The sequence below is a fragment of the Rhinoraja longicauda genome, chromosome 31, assembly GCF_053455715.1.
Source record: "Rhinoraja longicauda isolate Sanriku21f chromosome 31, sRhiLon1.1, whole genome shotgun sequence".
In the NCBI taxonomy this organism is placed as follows: domain Eukaryota; kingdom Metazoa; phylum Chordata; class Chondrichthyes; order Rajiformes; family Arhynchobatidae; genus Rhinoraja; species Rhinoraja longicauda.
Genome location: NC_135983.1, coordinates 22,256,947 through 22,279,339, shown reverse-complemented (window position 1 = coordinate 22,279,339; position 22,393 = coordinate 22,256,947). Strand labels below are relative to the sequence as shown.

General features: G+C 53.3%; 1 protein-coding gene across 1 annotated transcript in view; it reads left to right on the top strand.

Moving 5' to 3' along the window:
* Positions 1-22,393, top strand: part of col5a1 (procollagen, type V, alpha 1) — a 235,653-nt gene that overhangs the window by 153,999 nt on the left and 59,261 nt on the right. Inside the window, 14 exon segments of the mRNA XM_078425769.1 lie at positions 8-61; positions 1,766-1,810; positions 1,937-1,948; positions 1,950-1,991; positions 4,019-4,082; positions 6,857-6,903; positions 7,892-7,936; positions 9,750-9,771; positions 9,774-9,802; positions 11,770-11,877; positions 15,898-15,951; positions 17,034-17,087; positions 21,213-21,257; positions 21,390-21,443. Coding sequence (XP_078281895.1) covers positions 8-61; positions 1,766-1,810; positions 1,937-1,948; positions 1,950-1,991; positions 4,019-4,082; positions 6,857-6,903; positions 7,892-7,936; positions 9,750-9,771; positions 9,774-9,802; positions 11,770-11,877; positions 15,898-15,951; positions 17,034-17,087; positions 21,213-21,257; positions 21,390-21,443 — 675 coding nt within the window.

The window sequence follows — 22,393 nt, the reverse complement described above, 5'->3', positions numbered from 1 at the left end:
TTTCTAGGGTCCTCAAGGTGAACCTGGGCCTCCTGGACAGCAAGGCAACCCTGGTGCCCAGGTAACCTGCGCCTCCCCCACCCCCACCACCACCAGCTTCACCGTGCCTGGCTCTACACTACCCACCTCCCACCCTCACCCTCCCATCCTCACTCCCCTGCCCTCATCTTCCCACCTTCCACCCTCATCCTCACCCATCTCCCTCAGCCTTTCCTCCCCCCCTCACCCCCACAGCCACCCTCACCCACCTCCCCCTCCTGCCCTCATCCGCCCGGCCTCCACTCCCTACCCTCACCACCCCTCCTCACACGCCCCCAACTCCCACCCTCACCCCCAACCCTCCCCACTCTAGCCCCCTTCACCCTCACCACCCCTCCTTACACCCCCCCAACTCCCACCCTCACCCCCTTCACCCTCACCACCCCTCCCTCACCCTGCTACCCACACCCCACCCTCACCCCCAACTCTCCCCGCCCTCTCCCCCTTCACCCTCACCACCCCTCCCTCACCCCCAGCCCTCCCCACCCTCACCCCCAACCCTCCCCACCCTCACCCCCAACCCTCCCCGCCCTCTCCCCCTTCACCCTCACCACCCCTCCCTCACCCCCAACCCTCCCCACCCTCACCCCCAACCCTCCCCGCCCTCTCCCCCTTCACCCTCACCACCCCTCCCTCACCCTGCTATCCACACCCCACCCTCACCCCCTTCACCCTCACCACCCCTTCCCTCACCCTGCCACCCACACCCCTCCCTCACCCCCAACCCTCCCCGCCCTCTCCCCCTTCACCCTCACCCTGCCACCCACACCCCACCCTCACCCCCAACCCTCCCCGCCCTCTCCCCCTTCACCCTCACCACCCCTCCCTCACCCTGCTATCCACACCCCACCCTCACCCCCAACCCACCCACCCTCACCCCCAACCCTCCCACCCTCACCCCCAACCCACCCACCCTCACCCCCAACCCTCCCCGCCCTCTCCCCCTTCACCCTCACCCTCACCCCCAACCCACCCACCCTCACCCCCAACCCTCCCCACCCTCACCCCCAACCCTCCCCGCCCTCTCCCCCTTCACCCTCACCACCCCTCCCTCACCCTGCTATCCACAACCCACCCTCACCCCCAACCCTCCCCGCCCTCTCCCCCTTCACCCTCACCCTGCCACCCACACCCCACCCTCACCCCCAACCCTCCCCACCCTCACCCCCAACCCTCCCCGCCCTCTCCCCCTTCACCCTCACCACCCCTCCCTCACCCTGCTCACCTCCCTAAGCCATTCCCGCAACCCCTCTCCTTCCCACTTCCCATCTATCCTCTCCTTCCATGCCTTATCTCTCTCGCCACCCCACTCCCTCACCCTCTCCTTCTACTGATCTCCCCAACTCCTCTCTCCTCCCCTTTCATGCCGGCTGTTTTCCATCTGCCATCCCTCCCTCCCTCCCGCCACCCTCATTCAGGCCCCCCCTCCTACCCTCCACCCCCCCCCCCCCCCCTCCCCCATCGTCCCTCCTGCAGTTCCCTTCCTCAACATTCATCCTTCCCTATTTCCTCCCTGATGTACCACTGCCTTGTCCCTCTCGCCCACCATCTCCCCTCGCCCCCCCGCCCCCCACAGTCCCCTCACCCCACCTCCTCCTCCTCCACCACCCGTAACTATCCTACACGCCTGCACTCTGTCACCAGCAACTGCAAACTGCAGGATGCATCATAGTCCGTGCTCTGAGCTTCGTCTTTAACCTGTCGATGTTTCTTTGACATTTACCAGGGTCTCTCGGGGCCACAAGGTGCCATTGGACCACCAGGAACAAGCGTAAGTCAGTCCCGCCGTCGCCCAGCCGGCGTTGGTTGAAACCCGCCCCACCGCGCCTCCGTTAGTCGCCCCCTTGTCGGGTTTGTCTTTGAACTCACGCTGAACCTCGTCCTCTTCAACCCGCAGGGTCCGACGGGAAAAACCCGGTCTCCCCGGAGTCCCCGGAGCAGACGGACCCCCGGTGAGTGCCCACCACAGCCCAGGCTCAGAGCTCTGCCATCGGGGGGAGATGTGGGGGGTGGGGTGTGGGGGGGATGGGGATGGGGATGGGGATGGGGGAGAGGGAGATCATTCTGGTCCACGTTGGGATGGGGGAGGTATTCTAGGGTGGGGGGGGAAAAGTTTTACCTAAGGCGGGGGAGAGGGGTGGCGGGGGGTGGGGTGTGGTGTGGGGGGGATGGAGAGGGAGATCATTCTGGTCCATGTTGGGATGGGGAGGTGTTCTAGAGTGGGGGGGGGAGAGTTTTACCTAATGGGGGGAGGGGGGTGGGGTATTCAGGAAGGGGGGGGAAGAGTTTTACCTAATGGGGGGGGAGGGGGGTGGCAGGGGGTGGGGTGTTCTAGTAGGGGGGGGGAAGAGTTTACCTAATGTGGGGGAGGGGGTGGCGGGGTGGTGTGTGGTGTGGGGGGGATGGGGAGGGGGAGAGGGAGATTCATTCTGGTCCACATTGGGATGGGGAGGTGTTCTCGGGTGGGGGGGGAAGAGTTTTACCTAATGGGGGGGAGGGGGTGGCAGGGGGTGGGGTGTTCTAGTAGGGGGGGGGGAGAGTTTACCTAATGTGGGGGAGGGGGGTGGCGGGGGTGGTGTGTGGTGTGGGGGGGATGGGGAGGGGGGAGAGGGAGATCATTCTGGTCCATGTTGGGATGGGGGAGGTGTTCTAGAGTGGGGGGGGAAAGAGTTTTACCTAATGGGGGGGGAGGGGGTGGGGTATTCTTGGAAGGAGGGGGGGAGAGTTTTGTCTAATGGGGGAGGAGGGGTGGGCGGGGGGGGGGGGATGGAAGAAGGTGCTGGTCAACGGAGAGGGAATCGTTCTGTCTGATGAGAGGGGGGAGAGTTGTTCTGGGAGAGGGGAGTTCTGTCTGATGGGGGGTGGGGGTGGGGGGGGTGGCAGATGGGTGCTGGTCCACGTGGGGTGGTTGGTGTTCTGGGAGGGGGGAAGAGATCTGCCTGATGGGGGTGGAGAGGGGGAGAGGGATGGAAGATCGTTCTGGTCCATGGAGGGGTGGGGGGAGAGTTGAGTTGTTCTGGGAGGGGGGAGAGTTCTGCCAGATGAGGGGGAGGGCGGTGGAAGATGGCGTTGGTCTACAGAGGGGGGTGGGGGTGGTTCTGCGAGGGGGGAGGAGTTTTGTCCGATGGGGAGGGAGTGGAGGAGTGAGAGGGTGGAAGATGGTGCTAGTCCATGAAGGGGGAGTGAGGAATTGTTCTGGGAGGGGGGAACCGTCTGCTTGATGGGGTTGGGGGGTGAAAATGGGGGGGGGTTCAGTCTAATTGGGCGGGGGGGGGGGGGGATTGGTGCTGGGAACTGGATACTGCTGGGGAACTGGATACTTCTGCCTGGGGGAGATTTGCCAGATGGGAGTTTTGCCGTGGTGGGGGGGGGTGGGGGGTGTTGTTCCTTGAGAGGGGAACCCCTCTACCAGATGTTGTTCTATTAAGGGGGGGTGTTGGTGCTGGGCACAGAGAGGAGAGTTGTTCCACAGGGGGTAGAGAGTGTGCCAGTGGGGTGGGTGAGGGGGGGGGTGTACCACTGGAGTCAGTGGGGGGGTAGGGTTGCCAACTTCCCCACTCTCCCAAATACGTGACAAGGTGACGTCACCGCCCCCGCGCCCCCACGTGACCTCACCCCAGGCCAGCGGCCATGTGCTCCCACTCCACCCATGGTGGCTGCCACCCTTTGTCCCTTATTTGGGAGTGGGGAAGTTGGCAACCCTACTAATACGGGACAAGGGCGGTCCCGTACGGGACAAACTAACTTAGCCCAAAACATGTCCCGGGTAATAAGGGACAGTTGGCAACCCTAGCAGGGGTTGGGAGGGGTGGGGGAGGGGCATCAGGGTCGTGCCAGGGGGAGGTGGGGAGAGCAGTATCGGCCGTTGGAGGTAGTTAGCCGGTTCTGGTCAGTGTGGAGAGAGAGGGGGGGGGAACCAGGCTCCTGTCCAAGGAGTTTAGCAGATTCTGTGTGATAACATCGTTCCTCTTGTCCACAGGGCCACCCAGGCAAGGAGGGTCCCTCTGGAGAGAAAGGAAACCCGGTGAGTCCCACCACCCCTGGTCTCTAAGTGATCATTACTGAGCACCTTTAGAGGCTCCAAGAGCGCGCCAGCACCCCTCCCCCCCCCCCCCCCCCCCCCCCCCCCTCCGCTGTGTCCCGGGACCACACGTCTAAATCTATGACTTCAGCCGCCTTGCCCTGTCCTCTGTTCGTAATTTCTAGTAGCAGAATTAGGCCATTCGGCCCATCGAGGTCTACTCCACCATTCAGTCGTGGCTGATCTTCCTTTCCCTCCCAAACCCCATTCTCCTGCCTTCTCCCCCGTAACCCCTGACAACCGTATCAATCTAGAATCTGTCAATCTCCGCCTATTGACTTGGCCTCCACAGTCGTCTGTGGCAATGAATTCCACAGATTCACGACAATCTGACTGAAGAAATTCCACCTCATCTCCTTCCGAAAGGAACGTCTTTTCATTCTGAGGCTGTGGCCTCTGGTCCTCGACTCTCCCACTAGTGGAAGCATCATAGAAACATAGAAAATAGGTGCAGGAGTAGGCCATTCGGCCCTTCGAGCCTGCACTGCCATTCAATATGATCATGGCTGATCATCCAACTCAGTATCCTGTACCTGCCTTCTCTCCATACCCCCTGATCCCTTTAGCCACAAGGGCCACATCTAACTCCCTCTTAAATATAGCCAATGAACTGGCCTCAACTACCTTCTGTGGCAGAGAATTCCACAGATTCACCACTCTGTGTGAAAAAAAACGTTATCATCTTGGTCCTAAAAGACTTCCCCCTTATCCTTAAACTGTGACCGCACTAACATCCTCTCCACATCCACACTATTCAGGCCTTTCCCCTGCTCGGTAAGTTTCAATGAGGTCCCCCCCCCCCCCTCATCCTTCCAAACTCCAGTGAGTACAGGCCCAGTGCCATCAAATGCTCCTCTTACGTTTACCCAATCATCCCTAGGATCATTCTTGTAAACCTCTTTTGGACCCCTCTCCAACGACAGCACATCCTTCCTCAGATATGTGGTCCAAAAACTGCTCACAATTCCCTGAAGTCCAGAGATGGGCGGCACGGTGGCGCAGCGGTAGAGTTGCTGCCTTACAGCGCTTACAGCGCCGGAGACCCGGGTTCGAACCCGACTACAGTTGCTGTCTGTACGGACTTTGTACGTTCTCCCCGTGACCGCACGGGTTTTCTCCGAGATCTTCGGTTTCCTCCCAGACTCCCAAATCGTACAGGTTCGTAGGTTAATTGGCCTGGAATAAGTGTAAATTGTCCCTAATGTGTGTTGGATAGTATTAATATGCGGGGCGGACTCGGTGGGCCGAAGGGCCTGTTTCCGCGCTGTATCTCTAAACTAAAATGGAGCCATTTCCCCACATACGTTGACTCCCTGCCCAACGCACATTCCCTGCATATTCGTGGCCTGTCCCCTTTCGCCATCGGCCTGCCACGTAAGCTGCACCATCCAATGCCCACCCCATGTAGAAACACGGAAACATAGAAAGATAGGTGCAGGAGTAGGCCATTTGGTCCTTCGAGCCAGCACCGCCATTCAATATGATCATGGGCTGAGCATCCAAAATTCCTGCTTTTCCCCCATGTCCCTTGATTCCTTTATCCCTCAGAGCTAACTCCAACTCCCTCTTGAAAACATCCAGTGAATTGGCCTTCGCTGCCTTCTGTGGCAGAGAATCCCACACATTCACAACTCTCTGGGTGAAGACGTTTTTCCTCATCTCAGTCCTAAATGGCCTATCCCTTATATTTTAATTTGTGACCCCCGATTCTGGACACTCTAGCCTGTCCAATCCTTTTAAGAATGTTATATGTTTCTCTAAGATCCCCTCTCAGCCTTCTAAATTCCAGTGAATACACCGGCCTGTCTCTGACATTGGCACTGCCATCCTTGCCAGGGGGGCAGTGCGGAGGGAAGCTGGGTGACAAACACCTGCGGGAATATCTCCAACCTTCACGGATTCGTTGGTGAAGGCCCAAACCTTCCATGTAACCCTCAAATGGAGTGACCCGGCCACCATGGCTGTGCGGACCCACACTGGACCTTCTCAGTGAAGGGTCTCGACCCAAAACGTCACCCGTTCCTTCTCTCCCAAGACGCTGCCTGACCCGCCGAGTTACTCCAGCATTTTGTGTCTGCCTTTGATTTAAACCAGCATCTGGAGTTTCTTTTCCTATACGTTATTGTCACATGTACCTAGAAACAGCAAAATGCTTGGATTTTGCATAAAACACGGTAAAAATGGTGTCGCAGACTTCACCCGGGCAGTGTTGCCACCTTTTGGCGGCGACACGAAAGTTCACGAGTTCCAGGAGTAGAATTAGGCCATTCGGCCCATCGAGTCTACTCCGCCATTCAATCGTGGCTGATCTCTGCCTCCTAATTTGATCTCCTGCCTTCTCCCCATAACCCCTGACCACCCATTCTGATCAAGAATCTGACTATCTCTGCCTTAAAAATGTCCACTGACTTGGTCTCCACAGCCCTCTGTGGCAATGAGTTCCACAGACTCACCACCCTCTGACTAAAGTTCACCGAGCAGCCTGCCTGTCACCTACCACCCTTCACCCTTGGCACCCTCACCTCCCCCCCTTCCCCCCCCCCCCCCACCCACGCCAGGCCTCCCTCCTTTCTTAGTGCCCCCCTCCTCCTTGACACCCGTCTTGCCCCCAGTTTCAAGTTGCATTGCCTCTGGTTGGAGAATCTGTTCTTCAGCCCCACTTGTTGGAGAGTTTGGATTTCTCAAATGTCGACTGCAGATCTGCTGACGTTTTACCTTCTGTCTCTTCAGGGTCAGCAGGGCCACAAGGTCCCATCGGTTACCCCGGTCCCCGGGGCATCAAGGTAAGTCCTCCGATCCATCTGCACCCAAGTGAGGACCATCAATGCACAGAGCAGACCCCGACTCTCCATGGGTCACACTGACCCTCACTGGGGTACGGGCCCCACACACACACACACACACACACTGACCCTCACTGGGGTACGGGCCCCACACACACACTGACCCTCACTGGGGTACGGGCCCCACACACACTGACCCTCAGTAGAGTACTGGCCCCACACACACACACACACACACACACTGACCCTCACTGGGGTACGGGCCCCACACACACACACTGACCCTCACTGGGGTACGGGCCCCACACACACACACTGACCCTCACTGTGGTACGAACCCCCCCCCCACACACACACACACACACTGACCCTCACTGGGGTACGGGCCCCACACACACTGACCCTCAGTAGAGTACTGGCCCCACACACACACACACACTGACCCTCACTGGGGTACGGGCCCCACACACACACTGACCCTCACTGGGGTACGGGCCCCACACACACACACTGACCCTCACTGGGGTATGGGCCCCACACACACACACTGACCCTCACTGGGGTACGGGCCCCACACACACTGACCCTCAGTAGAGTACTGGCCCCACACACACACTGACTCTCAGTAAGCTTGGTCATAACTGGGCCTAGAAATAAATTAGAGAAGGATTGATGAAGAATGTAACGATTAGAGGTGACACATGTCAGTGAGGAGAGGTCAAGGGAACACAGAGAAAGGTCTACGTTACAAAGTTTAAATGCCACAAATACTATTCAACGTGGAGTCTGCGCTGCATGTTGATGGAACGTCCTCAGCATGGTTGCTGGGCGGAGCAGAGAGGAGCGGAGGTAAGGAGGAGATATTGGGGGGGGTTCTCCAGTTCCCACGCTCCCCCTCCTTCCCCGATCCCTGGTCTGCAGGGTCTTGCTCGCTCTCGTTCCCGGCCCTCAGTGCAGAGTGGGCAGTTATGATCTGTTCCTGTTTCAGGGTGCCGACGGTATCCGTGGTCTGCTGGGACACAAAGGTGAGAAGGTAAGGAACAGAGTCACTGGTTCAGGTTGGAGGGGAAACCATTAGCGTGGGCGTACGGAGGAACTGCAGACGCTGGTTAAAACCAAAGAAAGACACAGACAAAGCTGGAGTAACTCAGCGGGTCAGCCAGCATCTCTGGAGAAAAGGAATGGGTGACATTTCAGGTCGAGACCCTTCTTCAGGCTTGAGTCTGATGAAGGATCTCGACCCGAAACGTCATCTATTCCTTTTCTCCAGAGACGCTGCCTGACCCGCTGATTTAAACCATTAGTCCGGGTGTCGGGGGTTAAGGGAAGAAGGCAGGAGAATGGGGTTGAGAGGGAAAGATAGATCAGCCATGACTGAATAGTGGAGTAGACATGATGGGCCGAATGGCCTAATTCTGCACCTAGAACGTATGAACCACGCAACATGTGGAAACAAGAAACTACAAAATAAAGGCATAAAGTGAGTAACTCAGCGGGTCAGGCAGCATCCCTGGAGAACATCCCAGGAAACCATGCTAAATACTCTCCAAACACCACTGGATCACGGAGTCAGACACATCTGCCTCTGCCCTCTGAATATTACCAAGCTCTTTCCAGATGTTTGATGCCTGTTGTCCCTCCCACTCTCCTGAAACATCTGGCTGGCAGCCCAGTCTCCACATGCGAGGCTGACAGTGAAAGTCTCCAGGTGTTCCCCCTCAAGAGGGCTGTCTTCACCCAGGCCCCAGACAGGGGAGCCCTCCAGAACGTGCCCTCTGTGGGTTTGTGCTATAAACTTGCAGAACAGACATTTAACTGCGTAGGATTATTCCAATTCAGATAAGATGGGTGTGGTGGGAAGAATGAGGATGTCAGAGAATAGACCCATGGGAGATGGTGCTAAACAGGGTAGAGGATGTGGGTACGTGTTTGCGTTGGGTACGTGTGGTCGGAATGTTTGTGCATGGTGTGTGTGAGTGCATGTGTGTGTTTGTGTATACTTGGTGTGTGTCAGTGCTTGCGTGAATGTTTGTGTGTGTGTGGTGTGTGTGAGTGAGTGTGTATTTATGTGTACTTGGTTGTGTGTGTGTATTTGTGTGTACGTGGTATGTGAATGTGTTTGTGTGTACATGGTATGTGAGTGTATTTGTGTGTGCGTGGTGTGTGTGTGCATGGTGTGAGTGAGTGTGTGCGTTGTGTGTGTGTGTATGGTGTGTGTGTGGTGTGTGCATGGTGTGTGTGTGTATGGTGTGTGTATGGTGTGTGTGTATGGTGTGTGTGTGGTGTGTGTGCGTGGTGTGTGTGTATGGTGTGTGTATGGTGTGTGCGTATGGTGTGTGTATGGTGTGTGTGCGTGGTGTGTGTGTGTGTGTGCGTGGTGTGTGTATGGTGTGTGTGTGTGTGCGTGGTGTGTGTATGGTGTGTGTGTGTGTATGGTGTGTGTATGGTGTGTGTGTATGGTGTGTGTGTGGTGTGTGTGTGTGTGTATGGTGTGTGTATGGTGTGTGTGTGTATGGTGTGTGTGTGTATGGTGTGTGTGTGTATGGTGAGTGTATGGTGTGTGTGTATGGTGTGAGTGTATGGTGTGTGTGTATGGTGTGTGTGTATGGTGTGTGTGTGTATGGTGTGTGTGTATGGTGTGTGCGTGGTGTGTGTGCGTGGTGTGTGTGTATGGTGTGTGTGTATGGTGTGTGTATGGTGAGTGTATGGTGTGTGTGTATGGTGTGTGTGTATGGTGTGTGTGTATGGTGTGTGTGTATGGTGTGTGTGCGTGTGGGTTCAGAGGTGTACGTCATTGACGTGTCAGTAATGAGGATGTGTTAACCCCGGCCCCTCTGCTTTAACAGGGTGAAGACGGATTTCCAGGTTTCAAGGGGACATGGGAATAAAGGGCGACCGAGTGAGTAACACAATCCGACGCTGCACGTCTGCACAGAAACATGACCAATGGTGTCTTGATGCCTGTAAACAGCACCACTCCCCTGCTCCTCCTCACACCTCTCGCGGTTATTTCTTTCACAGTCTACATCCATTTCCATCTTCGAAGTTATTATTGAATCTGCTTCCACTGCCCTTTCAGGCACAGTCACGCACCGTTTGTGTGTGTGTGTGTGAGGCACAGTCACCGTGTGTGTGGGTGTGGGACACAGTCACCGTGTGTGTGGGTGTGGGACACAGTCACCGTGTGTGTGTGGGTGTGGGACACAGTCACCGTGTGTGTGGGTGTGGGACACAGTCACCGTGTGTGTGGGTGTGGGACACAGTCACCGTGTGTGTGTGGGTGTGGGACACAGTCACCGTGTGTGTGGGTGTGGGACACAGTCACCGTGTGTGTGTGAGTGTGAGACACAATCACTCACCGTGTGCATAACGTCTTACTTCTCACCTGAATCACCTGTCGCTCCTGTACAATCAGCAGCATCCTGTCGTGGGGGAAGCATCTTATTTATTGCATCAAAGACTTTTTCACTGTGAAATAAAACAGGCAGGAGAGAGAGCTTCTGTGGAGAAGGTCGCAGAGCCGAGTTCGGAGGGCAGCGACCCATTCTGTTGCATGTTGGTGCTGGGCCTGGCTCAGATGGTCTGCCAGCCTTGATGCTGCTGAACGCATCTGCACATTGTCTCTCTCTGTCTGTGTGTGTGACTGGCTCTCTGTGCGATTCTCTCTCTCTCTCTCTCTCTCTCTCTCTCACAGTCTCGGTGTGTGACTGTCTGTGCGATTCTCCCTGTCTCTGTCTCTGTCTCTTTCTCTGTCTCTCTCTGTCAGTCTCTGTGTGATTCTCTCTCTCTCTCTCTCTCTCTCTATCTATCTCTGTCTCTCTGTCACAGTATCTGTGTGACTGTCTCTATGTGTGACTCTTGTGTAACAATCTGTGTGTGTGTGTGACGGTCTGTGTGTGTGTGTGTATGACTGTCTCTGTGACTGCCGTGTGTGACTGATCATCCTTCTCTGCGTGATTGTCTACTTCCCTGTCAGATGCAGTCTTTGTGTTTCTCTGGTACTGTTTTTCATGTCCATCTATTTCTCTGCGACTGCTCTCGTTCTCTCCGTCGGTAATTAACCTTCTCTTTCTCTTTATGTCCCTCCCTTCACTTGTGTCGCCACTCTCCCTTTCCCCGTCTCTCTCGCTCTGCTGTGGTTGTGGGTGCATCCATCTATTTTCCTCGGGAAAATTTCACTGCTGTTGTTTCCTGAGCCTGTCCTTGGCTCCTGTGCCTGTAGGTCATTGATTTCCACACCCTCAGCTCATTCCTTCGTCCATGAAATGGCCCTTAGGGATCGCTCTGGCGCCGCGAGTCTGTTCGTGGCCTTTCAGGAATGTTAATTGGTATGGACTATGTGTATTCCATCATCCCTTAGTATCTCTCCTTAGTCTGACTAAACCTGCCTCCAAATGATGCCACATATTGTACAAGCAAACTGGTCCACAAAGGACCATGCTCAAAGAGGAACCTTGGTGCGGCACGGTGGCGCAGCGGTAGAGTTGCTGTCTTACACCGCCAGGGACCCGGGTCCGCTCCTGTCTGCATGGAGTTTGTACGTTCTCCCCATGACCTCGTGGGATTTCCCCGGGCGCTCCGGTTTTCTTCCCACACTCCAAAGACCTACAGGTTTGCTGATGAATTGGCTTGGTTAAAATTGTAAATAGTCCCTGGTGCTAGAATAAGGAGATCGCTGGTCGGTGCAGACTCGGTGGGCCGAAGGGCCTGTTTCAGCGCTGCATCTCTAAACTAAACTAACCTGGTTCTCAGTCAAGTTCCCAATCGCCAACAATGAATTAAAAATCCAAGATGTTGGAAGATGTCGGTTCTTTGCCGCTCTGTTTGATTTCTGGTTGACTGATCGCTGCTGTGTTTATCTAACAGGGCGAGCTCGGTCCCGCGGGCCCCAGGGGAGAAGATGGCCCCGAAGGTCCCAAAGGTCGTGTTGGACCTTCTGGAGATCCAGGCCCAGGAGGGCCAGCTGGTGAAAAGGTATCAGATGATGATGGGGTTCCCAGACCACAGGGCGTTGACATTTGATCAACACTCATCGTTTGCACAATCATTTCACAACTCAACTTTTTCCAGACTGGCTGCAGAATAGTTTGGCCAACAGTGACCAAGGGCACTTTGCCCAGACTTATCCGGTGGTTCAGTAGCCCAGTACCAGGGAGAAGCGACACCAACATCTGCAACTTTCCGAATAGGATCTTTGAAGGAAGGAGTGTGAATGTTTCCAGAGGATGGTAGACAGCTGAGGGCGGCTCGGTGAGCGACACCAACATCTGCAACTTTCCGAATAGGATCTTTGAAGGAAGGAGTGTGAATGTTTCCAGAGGATGGTAGACAGCTGAGGGGCGGCCTCGGTGAGGGGTTGGGCAGCGGTAGAGTTGTTGCCTCACAGCGCCAGAGACCCGGCTTCGATCCTGACTACGGGTGCTGTCTGTACCAGAGTTTGTACGTTCTCCCCGTGACCCACGTGGGTTTCCTCCGGGTGCTCCCGGTTTCTTTCCCACACTCCAAAGATGCACGGGTTTATAGGTTAATTGGCTTCTGTAAATTGTCTGTTGCATGTAGTATGTCCTAGTGTAATGGGCGTCACTGGTCAGCACGGACTCAGTGGGCCGAAGGGCATGTTTTCCGCGCTGTATCTCTAAACTAAACTCAAGACATGGTGGGAATGGGTGAAGGTAGGATGGAACAATTTTATGACAGGTGTCCCTTGGCAGGCATTGAAGGGTTGGGTTTGTTATTGTCACATGTGCCAAGGTGCAGTGAAAAGCTTTGTTTTGCCTGCTGTACAATCAAAGGATTTTACCAGGGCCTGAGGGCCAGAGTTATAGAGAGAGGTTGAGCAGGCCAGGACTTTATTCCTTGGAGCTCAGGAGAATGAGGGGTGATCTCAGAGAAGTGTAAGATCATGAGAGGAATAGACTGGGTAAATGCAGTCTTTCTGCGAGAGTATGGGAATCAGGAACCAAAGAGGGCGTGCAGCGTAGGTTTACCTCGGTTAATTCCCGGAATGGCGGGACTGTCATATGTTGAAAGACTGGAGCGACTGGGCTTGTATAAACTGGAATTTAGAAGGATGAGAGGGGATCTTATCGAAACATATTAGATTATTAAGGGATTGGACACGTTAGAGGCAGGAAACATGTTCCCAATATTGGGGGAGTCCAGAACCAGGGGCCACAGTTTAAGAATAAGGGGTAGACCATTTAGAATGGAGATGAGGAAAAACTTTTTTCTGTCAGAGAGTTGTGAATCTGTGGAATTCTCTGCCTCAGAAGGCAGTGGAGGCCAATTCTCTGAATGCATTCAAGAGAGAGCTGGATAGAGCTCTTAAGGAAAGCGGAGTCAGGGGTTATGGGGAGAAGGCAGGAACGGGGTACTGATTGAGAATGATCAGCCATGATCACATTGAATGGTGGTGCTGGCTCGAATTTGGAAAGTGGTGAAATCATCGGACAACGTCAGCATGGATTTACCAAAGGCAAATCATGTCTGACGAATCTTATAGAATTTTTCGAGGATGTATCTAGTAGAGTGGATAAGGGAGAACCAGTCGATGTGTTATATCTGGACTTTCAGAAGGCCTTCGACAAGGTCCCACATAGGAGATTGGTGTACAAACTTAAAGCACACGGTATTGAGGGTTCAGTGTTGAGGTGGATAGAAAATTGGTTGGCAGACAGGAAGCAAAGAGTAGGAATAAACGGGTCCTTTTCGGAATGGCAGGCAGTGACTAGTGGGGTACCGCAAGGCTCAGTGCTGGGACCCCAGTTATTTACAGTGTATATTAATGATTTGGACGAGGGAATTGAATGCAACATCTCTAAGTTTGCAGATGACACGAAGCTGGGTGGCAGTGTTAGCTGCGAGGAGGATGCTAGGAGGCTGCAGAGTGACTTGGATAGATTAGGCGAGTGGACAAATGCATGGCAGATGCAATATAATGTGGATAAATGTGAGGTTATCCACTGGCGGCAAGAACAGGAAAGCAGAGTATTACCTGAATGGTGACCGATTGGGAGAAGGGGAGATGCAACGTGACCTGGGTGTCATGGTGCACCAGTCATTGAAAGCAAGCATGCAGGTGCAGCAGGCAGTGAAGAAAGCGAATGGTATGTTGGCATTCATAGCAAGAGGATTTGAGTTTAGGAGCAGGGAGGTTCTACTGCAGTTGTACAGGGCCTTGGTGAGACCGCACCTGGAGTATTGTGTGTAGTTTTGGTCTCCTAACCTGAGGAAAGACGTTCTTGCCTTAGAGGGAGTACAGAGAAGGTTCACCAGATTGATCCCTGGGATGGCGGGACTTTCAAATGAGGAAAGACTGGATAGACTGGGCTTGTACTCGCTGGAATTTAGAAGACTGAGGGGGGATCTTATAGAAACATATAAAATTCTTAAGGGGTTGGAGAGGCTAGATGCGGGAAGATTGTTCCCGATGTTGGGGGAGTCCAGAACCAGGGGTCACAGCTTAAGGATAAGGGGGAAGTCTTTTAGGACCGAGATGAGAAAACATTTCTTCACACAGAGAGTGGTGAGTCTGTGGAATTCTCTGCCACAGAAGGTAGTTGATGCCAGTTCATTGGCTATATTTAAGAGGGAGTTAGATGTGGCCCTTTTTGCTGAAGGGATCAGGGGGTATGGAGAGAAGGCAGGTACAGGCCACTGAGCTGGATGATCAGCCATGATCATATTGAATGGCGGTGCAGGCTCGAAGGGCCGAATGGCCTACTCCTGCACCTATTTTCTATGTTTTCTATGTTTCTATGAAGGGCCGAATGGCCTACTCCTGAACCTATTGCCTATTGTCTATCAGAGGTTTAAGGTGAGGAGGGGAAAAGATTTCATAAGAACTTGAGGGGCAACTTTTTTTTACCACATATAGGGTGGTAGGTATATGGAACGAGCTGCGAGGAGGTCGTTGAAGCCAGTTAATAACACGTTTAAAGAGCAACAATATTTTTTTGTACTCTGCTTCCAAAATTCTGTTTGAGTGTCATTAATGGGACATACAGTATTTCGGAGACAGGGTCCAGCAGATGTAACTCAAAAAATGGCAGATGCTGGAACCTGGAGTACAAACAGAACGTTCTGGAAGCGGCCTGCAGGTCAGGCAAGTGTGCACTGGCAAGAGAAGTACGTTCCTGCACAGGCCAGACTTGCACTTGTTGATTGACTTTGTGAGTTGGGCAGAGTCACTTGGCACAGAACATGCAACCATTAGCTTGCTGTTGTGGCCACAACATCATGTGGCAAGTCTAATTGTGTTGGTGGGTAAACATTGTCCCTCAAATGCTGACGCTGGCCACTGAGATTGAGTATCAAATCATGAAGTTCAGCTCTTTCCTTTCGGGGATGGTCATTGCCCCACCCTTCATGTAATGTTGGGGGCATTAACAGGCTCAGTGAGGTACAGTGTCTTCCCCTCTGTTGGGGCGGCACAGTGGCGCATCTCTCTAGAGAGAGAGAGAGAGAGAGAGAGAGAGAGAGGATGAACACAGGAGTGCATGATGTGAGTGAAGGATTGGTACAGTGACGCAGTGGTAGAGTTGCTGCCTTACAGCGCCAGAGAGCCCGGTTCTATTGTGACTATGGGTACTGCCTGTACAGGGGTTTGTACGTTCTCCCTGTGACTGTGTGGGTCATCTCCAGGTTGTACCAGTTTCCTCCAACATCATACTGGTTTGTAGGTTAATTGGCTTTGGTAAAATTGTAGTCTGTGCCTAGTGTGTAGGATAGTGCTAGTATACGGGGCGATCAGTGTGGGCCGAAGGGCTTGTTTCAGCCCTGTATCTCTAAAGTCTACCGATCCAAACCTTGCCGCTATCTCCAGGACCCATGGTTCAACTTAATCCTTGGTTTCACAATGAATTCCTGTTAAGAATTATCCCACAACATTCCCTGATGCCCGAAAGCACTCCTCATAGGACTCTCTTTCCTAAGTCCTGCAAGAGGGATTAAGGGGGAAATGGACAATGAACCTGTTCCTTCTGTTTCTCCAAGGGAAAGCTTGGAGTTCCTGGACTGCCGGGATATCCGGGAAGACAGGGTCCAAAGGTAAGTGAAGTCAATGGGCTTGCCTTATCCACAGCCACACTCCCCTCCCCCCTTTGCCCTCCTTACTCCACTGAAAGTGGGTTAACCAGTTCCACTGTCCACAATGATGTATCTCGACCCGAAACGTCACCCATTCCTTCTTCCCAGAGATGCTGCCTGGCCCGCTGATTTACTCCGGCATTTTGTTTCTTACCCTCACGTTATCCCTCTTGGGACCTCACCATCCCTAGCCGATAGTTGACATATAAGGCAGCACGGTGGCACAGCGGTAGAGTTGCCACCTCACAGCGCCAGAGACCCCAGGATTCGATCCTGACTACGGGTGCTGCCTGTACGGAGTTTGTACGTTCTCCCCGTGACCTGCGTGGGTTTTCTCCGGGTGCTCCGGCTTCCTCCCACTCCAAAGGCGTACAGGTTTGTAGGTAATTGGCTTCGGTAAAGGTTGTAAATTGTCCCTAGTGTGTAAGATAGTGGTCGTGTACGGTGTATGGGGATTGCTGGTCGGCACCGACTCGGTGGGCCGAGTGGCCTGTTTCTGCACTTTAACTCTGAAGTAAACTAAACTCAAGCTATCTGCCAATCACACTGCTGAGGTCATCTGTTCCCAGCCCAGATTTATCCTGGCCTTTTCTTGCTTCTAGTAACCACCTCCCCCCCCCCCCCCCCCCCCCCCCCCCCCCCCCCCCACTACTCAGTCTGAAGAAGAGTCCTGACCCGAAACGTCACCTGTCCACTTTCTCCAGAGATGCTGCCTGACCCTTAACACACACACTCTCTCTCTCTCTCTCCTCTCTCTCTCTCTCTCTCTCTCTCTCTCTCTCTCTCTCTCTCTCTCTCTCTCTCTCTCTCTCTCTCTCTCTCTCTCTCTCTCTCTCTCTCTCTCTCTCTCTCTCTCTCTCTCTCCCTCCCTCCCTCACTCTCTCTCTCTCTCTCTCTCTCTCTCTCTCTCCCTCCCTCCCTCTCTCTCTCTCTCTCTCTCTCTCTCTCTCTCTCTCTCTCTCTCTCTCCCTCCCCCTCCCTCCCTCTCTCTCTCTCTCTCTCTCTCTTTCTCTCTCTCTCTCTTTCTCTCTCTCTCCTTCCAGGGTTCCATCGGATTCCCAGGATTTTCTGGAGCGAATGGTGAGAAAGGCGTGAGGGTACGTCACTGCTTAGTACTTATTTATTTGTATTAGTTACATTTATTTAGTTATATTTATATATATATATATTATTCATGTTACTCGTCTATTTATTATTATTTATATATTTTATATTTATTTGTATTATTTATATTTAGATACATTTTTTATTATTTATGTAATTTATTATTATAAGTTATTTATTTGTTATTTAATATTACTTATTGTTATTTATTTATTCATATTTTATATGATGATTAATGTGTATTATTGCTGTGTGTCTTGGGTGTAATTGGGAAGTGGCAGGGATGGGGGGAGGGGGGGAACAGTCATGTTCTGCAATCCTGGAAAGGGATTTTCTTCCACAGTGGAATGGGTGCAAGGGTGCTGAGGTGGGTGGGGTGATGGGTGCTGAAGTGGGTGGGGTGATGGGTGCCGAGGTGGGTGGGGTGATGGGTGCCGAGGTGGGTGGGGTGATGGGTGAAGGGTGCTGAGGTGGGTGGGGTGATAGGTGAAGGGTGCTGAGGTGGGTGGAGTGATGGGTGAAGGGTGCTGAGGTGGGTGGGGTGATGGGTGCTGAGGTGGGTGGGTGATGGTGAAGGGTGCTGAGGTGGGTGGGGTGATGGGTGCAAGGGTGCTGAGGTGGGTGGGGTGATGGGTGAAGGGTGCTGAGGTGGGTGGAGTGATGGGTGCACGGGTGCTGAGGTGGGTGGGGTGATGGGTGCTGAGGTGGGTGGGTGATGGATGCAAGGGTGCTGAGGTGGGTGGGGTAATGGGTGCAAGGATGCTGAGGTGGGTAGGGGTGATAGGTGCTGTGCTGGGTGGGATGATGGGTGCTGAGGTGGGTGGGGTGATGGGTGCTGAGGTGGGTGGGGTGATGGGTGCAAGGGTGCTGAGGTGGGTGGGTGATGGGTGCAAGGGTGCTGAGGTGGGTGGGGTGATGGGTGCCGAGGTGGGTGGGGTGATGGGTGCAAGGGTGCTGTGCTGGAGCGGTGATGGGTGCAAGGGTGCTGAGGTGGGTGGGGTGATGGGTGCTGAGGTGGGTGGGGTGATGGGTGCTGAGGTGGGTGGGGTGATGGGTGCTGAAGTGGGTGGGGTGATGGGTGCTGAGGTGGGTGGGGGTGATGGGTGCAAGGGTGCTGAGGTGGGTGGGGTGATGGGTGCTGAAGTGGGTGGGGTGATGGGTGCTGAGGTGGGTGGGGTGATGGGTGCAAGGGTGCTGAGGTGGGTGGGGTGATGGGTGCAAGGGTGCTGAGGTGGGTGGGGTGATGGGTGCCGAGGTGGGTGGGGTGAAGGGTGCAAGGGTGCTGTGCTGGGAGCGGTGATGGTGCAAGGGTGCTGAGGTGGGTGGGTGATGGGTACTGAGGGTGGGTGGGGTGATGGGTGCTGAGTGTGGGTGGGGTGATGGGTGCTGAGGTGGGTGGGGTGATGGGTGCTGAAGTGGGTGGGGTGATGGGTGCTGAGGTGGGTGGGGTGATGGGTGCCGAGGTGGGTGGGGTGATAGGTGCAAGGGTGCTGAGGTGGGTGGGGTGATGGGTGCAAGGCAGCTGTGTTGAGCTGACAGGTTTTACAGGTCTTGCCTGGTTAGGGCATGGTTCTGTGGCTGAGAGCTGTTCATCACCCGAAATGTTGCAGGTCAAAAATGAGGACCTGCATAGGGACTCCCCACACAGCAGAAGATCCCTGAGGAGATGGGGTTAGCCCCTTCGGAATAACGCCCGGGGGAAACATTTTAAATCAAATCAAGAATCTGCCATTCTTAATTATAGAAGCGATGTTAACAAATTGAGCGTGAGCCATGTCAGGCTAATCGTGATGTTCTTACAAAAAAACGTTGTTGTCGATGAGGTTTTAAAATGCTATTGATCATTTTAAGCAGGACACGGCTGCTGGCTCTGGTCCATGTTTCTGAGTAAGATTCAGAATGTGTTATTCTGTGCTCAATGTGGCAAAATTACAGCTAGTGTTAAAAGCACTGGCTCACAGCCCCTCAGCAGTGAACAAGTTTTGTGCATGTGTACAAGCTGCAGGTAAAGGCGGGTGTTTGTAAACTGGGGATGACATGTCGGTGGAGGAAGTGAAGGGAAGATGTTCTCAGCGGGCATTTACCACAACGGTTTGAGGTCTCCCTGTTTGCTGACCTAAAGACCGTTGAACCCGTTTAATAGTTCAATTTGCCACATGTGCAACTGCACAGTGAGATTACGTTTGCATGTATTTCCACGCGGGAGCTGTCATTTTCGGCACCTTTATTCAAAGTCCGGCCGGCCCACCCGTTCGATTACTGGAGCAGTTCCCTCACCTCTCCTCTCCTCACCCGGCCAGCTTTGTGTACCTGCGGCGCCTCCTGTGGCCGACCTTGAAGGGTGCTGGGGGCCATTACCCCGGCTAGGGGGCCATTACCCCGGCTAGGGGACCATTACCCCGACTTTCATATGAAGAAAGACTGGATAGACTCGGCTTGCACTCGCTGGAATTTAGAAGATTGAGGGGGGATCTTATAGAAACTTACAAAATTCTTAAGGGGTTGGACAGGCTAGATGCGGGAAGATTGTTCCCGATGTTGGGGAAGTCCAGAACAAGGGGTCACAGTTTAAGGATAAGGGGGATGTCTTTTAGGACCGAGATGAGAAGGGTTTTTTTCACACAGAGAGTGGTGAATCTGTGGAATTTTCTGCCACAGAAGGTAGTTGAGGCCAGTTCATTGGCTATATTTAAGAGGGAGTTAGATGTGGCCCTTGTGGCTAAAGGGATCAGGGGGTATGGAGAGAAGGCAGGTACAGGATACTGAGTTGGATGATCAGCCATGATCATATTGAATGGCGGTGCGTACAGGCTCGAAGGGCCGAATGGCCTACTCCTGCACCTATTTTCTAAGTTTCACCACTCCGAGCGCCCGATGTCTCCGGCTCCCTCCGGGTCCCGCCGACCGATGAGAAAAATGAACACTTTAGAGTTATATGGAACGTTGCTTAGACTGCAGCAGCCGTGTTGCCTTCAGTTCTGAGCTCTGTACCTCTGGGTGCATTGGTCTCGCTGAGGGCAAAGTCCTTATTCTCCAGGGGCCAAGTCAACAAAGGGGTGGGGTTACCAGTAACTATTGGGGGTCAATTGAAAACTTGAAACATTTTGTTACACATATCTTCGGCAGAGCAAGAAGCTGAATGGAAGACCCACGTGCATTTATACAGCACTAATGATCCCATTGTGACCTGCGGTGGTCCATGTGGGTTAATTAGAGAGGGGATGAGTTGATGACAGATTTATTTCAGTGGGTTTGTGATATGATTGACATCATATTTTGACATGCTACATTACTAGGCCCACCTTTAGGGCTGGCACGGTGGCGCAGCAGTAGAGTTGCTGCCTCACAGCACCAGAGACCCTGGTTTGATCCTGACCTCGGATGGTGTATGTATGTGCGTGGTGTTTGCACGTTCTCTCTGTGACTGCGTGGGTTTCCTCTGGGTGCTCCGGTTTCCTCCCACATCCCAAAGATGTGTGGGTTTGTAGGTTAATCGGCTTCTGTAGATTTACCCTAGTATGAAAAAAAACGTTTTCACCCAGAGAGTTGTGAATTTGTGGAATTCTCTGCCACAGAGGGCAGTGGAAGTCAAATCACCGGATGGATTTAAGAGAGAGTTAGATAGAGCTCTAGGGGCTAGTGGAATCAAGGGATATGGGGAGAAGGCAGGCACGGGGTATTGATTGGGGACGATCAGCCATGATCACAATGAATGGCGGTGCTGGCTCGAAGGGCCGAATGGCCGCCTCCTGCACCTATTTTCTACGTTTCTATGATGCGGAACCGGTGTGATTGAGTGACCATTGGTTGGCATGGACTCAATGGGCCAAAGGGCCTGTTTCCACACTGTGTCTACACCTTGTAGATTTTGTTCCAGAATTCATTCTTGGCTGCGGACATCAACAACAAGGCTGGTGTTCCTAGTCCTGAAACAACTTACTTTGGTCACTTAAAAGCCAGGCATGTTTGGTGTAGGACTGGCATCATGCAACCTCAGGCTGGAGGAGATAGGCAGATATATCTCTGGGTGAATGGAGAATTTGGGAGCGATGTGAATGTGCTGACTATCCTTCCTGCTGATGATTGCTAACGTGTCTTTTAATAATTCCTTCCTCTAGGGCACTCCAGGAAAGTCCGGTCCAAGAGGTCAACGAGGTCCAACGGTAGGAGACATCTACTCATCTGTCGCCCAATTGCTGTTCTGCTGCTAATTGGCAAAGCTCTTTTATATTTTTCACTTTGAATCTGAATTGTCCAAGTGTTTGTTCGCCCTAACCTCGTGCTTATTATCATAGGGGCCCCGTGGTGAACGTGGTCCGAGAGGTTCTACAGGGAAAGCCGGCCCCAAGGTAACTCGAATTTATCATCACTTGTTCTCCTTGATGCAAGAGACTCAATGTCAGCCACTGAAACATGTCGGAGGTGAAGCATTCGGGCGGCACGATGGAATTTTAGAAGGACGAGAGGAGATCTTATCGAAACGTATAAGATTATTAAGGGGTTGGACACGTTAGAGGCAGGAAACATGTTCCCAATGTTGGGGGAGTCCAGAACAAGGGGCCACAGTTTAAGAATAAGGGGGAGGCCATTCAGAACTGAGATGAGGAAAAACCTTTTCAGTCAGAGAGTTGTGAATCTGTGGAATTCTCTGCCTCAGAAGGCAGTGGAGGCCAATTCTCTGAATGGATTCAAGAGAGAGCTCAATAGAGCTCTTAAGGATAGCGGAGTCAGGGGGTATGGGGAGAAGGCAGGAACGGGGTACTGATTGAGAATGATCAGCCATGATCACATTGAATGGTAGTGCTGGCTCAAAGGGCCGATTGGCCTCCTCCTGCACCTATTGTCTATTGCCTTACAGCGCCAGAGACCCAGGTTTGATCCTGACTACTGGTGCTGCCTGTACGGAGTTTATTTGTTCTCCCTGTGACCGTGGGGATTTCTCCGGGTGCTCCGGTTTCCTCCCACACTCCAAAGACATACAGGTTTGTAGGTTAATTGGCTTTGGTAAAATTTGTAAATTGTCCCTCGTGTGGAAGATAGTGTTAGTGTAGGGGGTGATCGCAGGTCGGTGCGGACTTGGTGGACCGAAGGGCCTGTTTCCTTGCTGTATCTCTAAGGTAAAGTCTAAAGTCATTATCAGGACATGTGCAACCTGGGTTGGATAGAGCAGAACTTGCAGAACAATGTCCAGCTAAATGCTTCCAGGACAGATGAAACATTGTGTTAGATGGACTAGAGCTCACTCAACACTCTCCCACTAAAGACTCCGCAGAGAAGATGCACCACAGGATCATTCAAC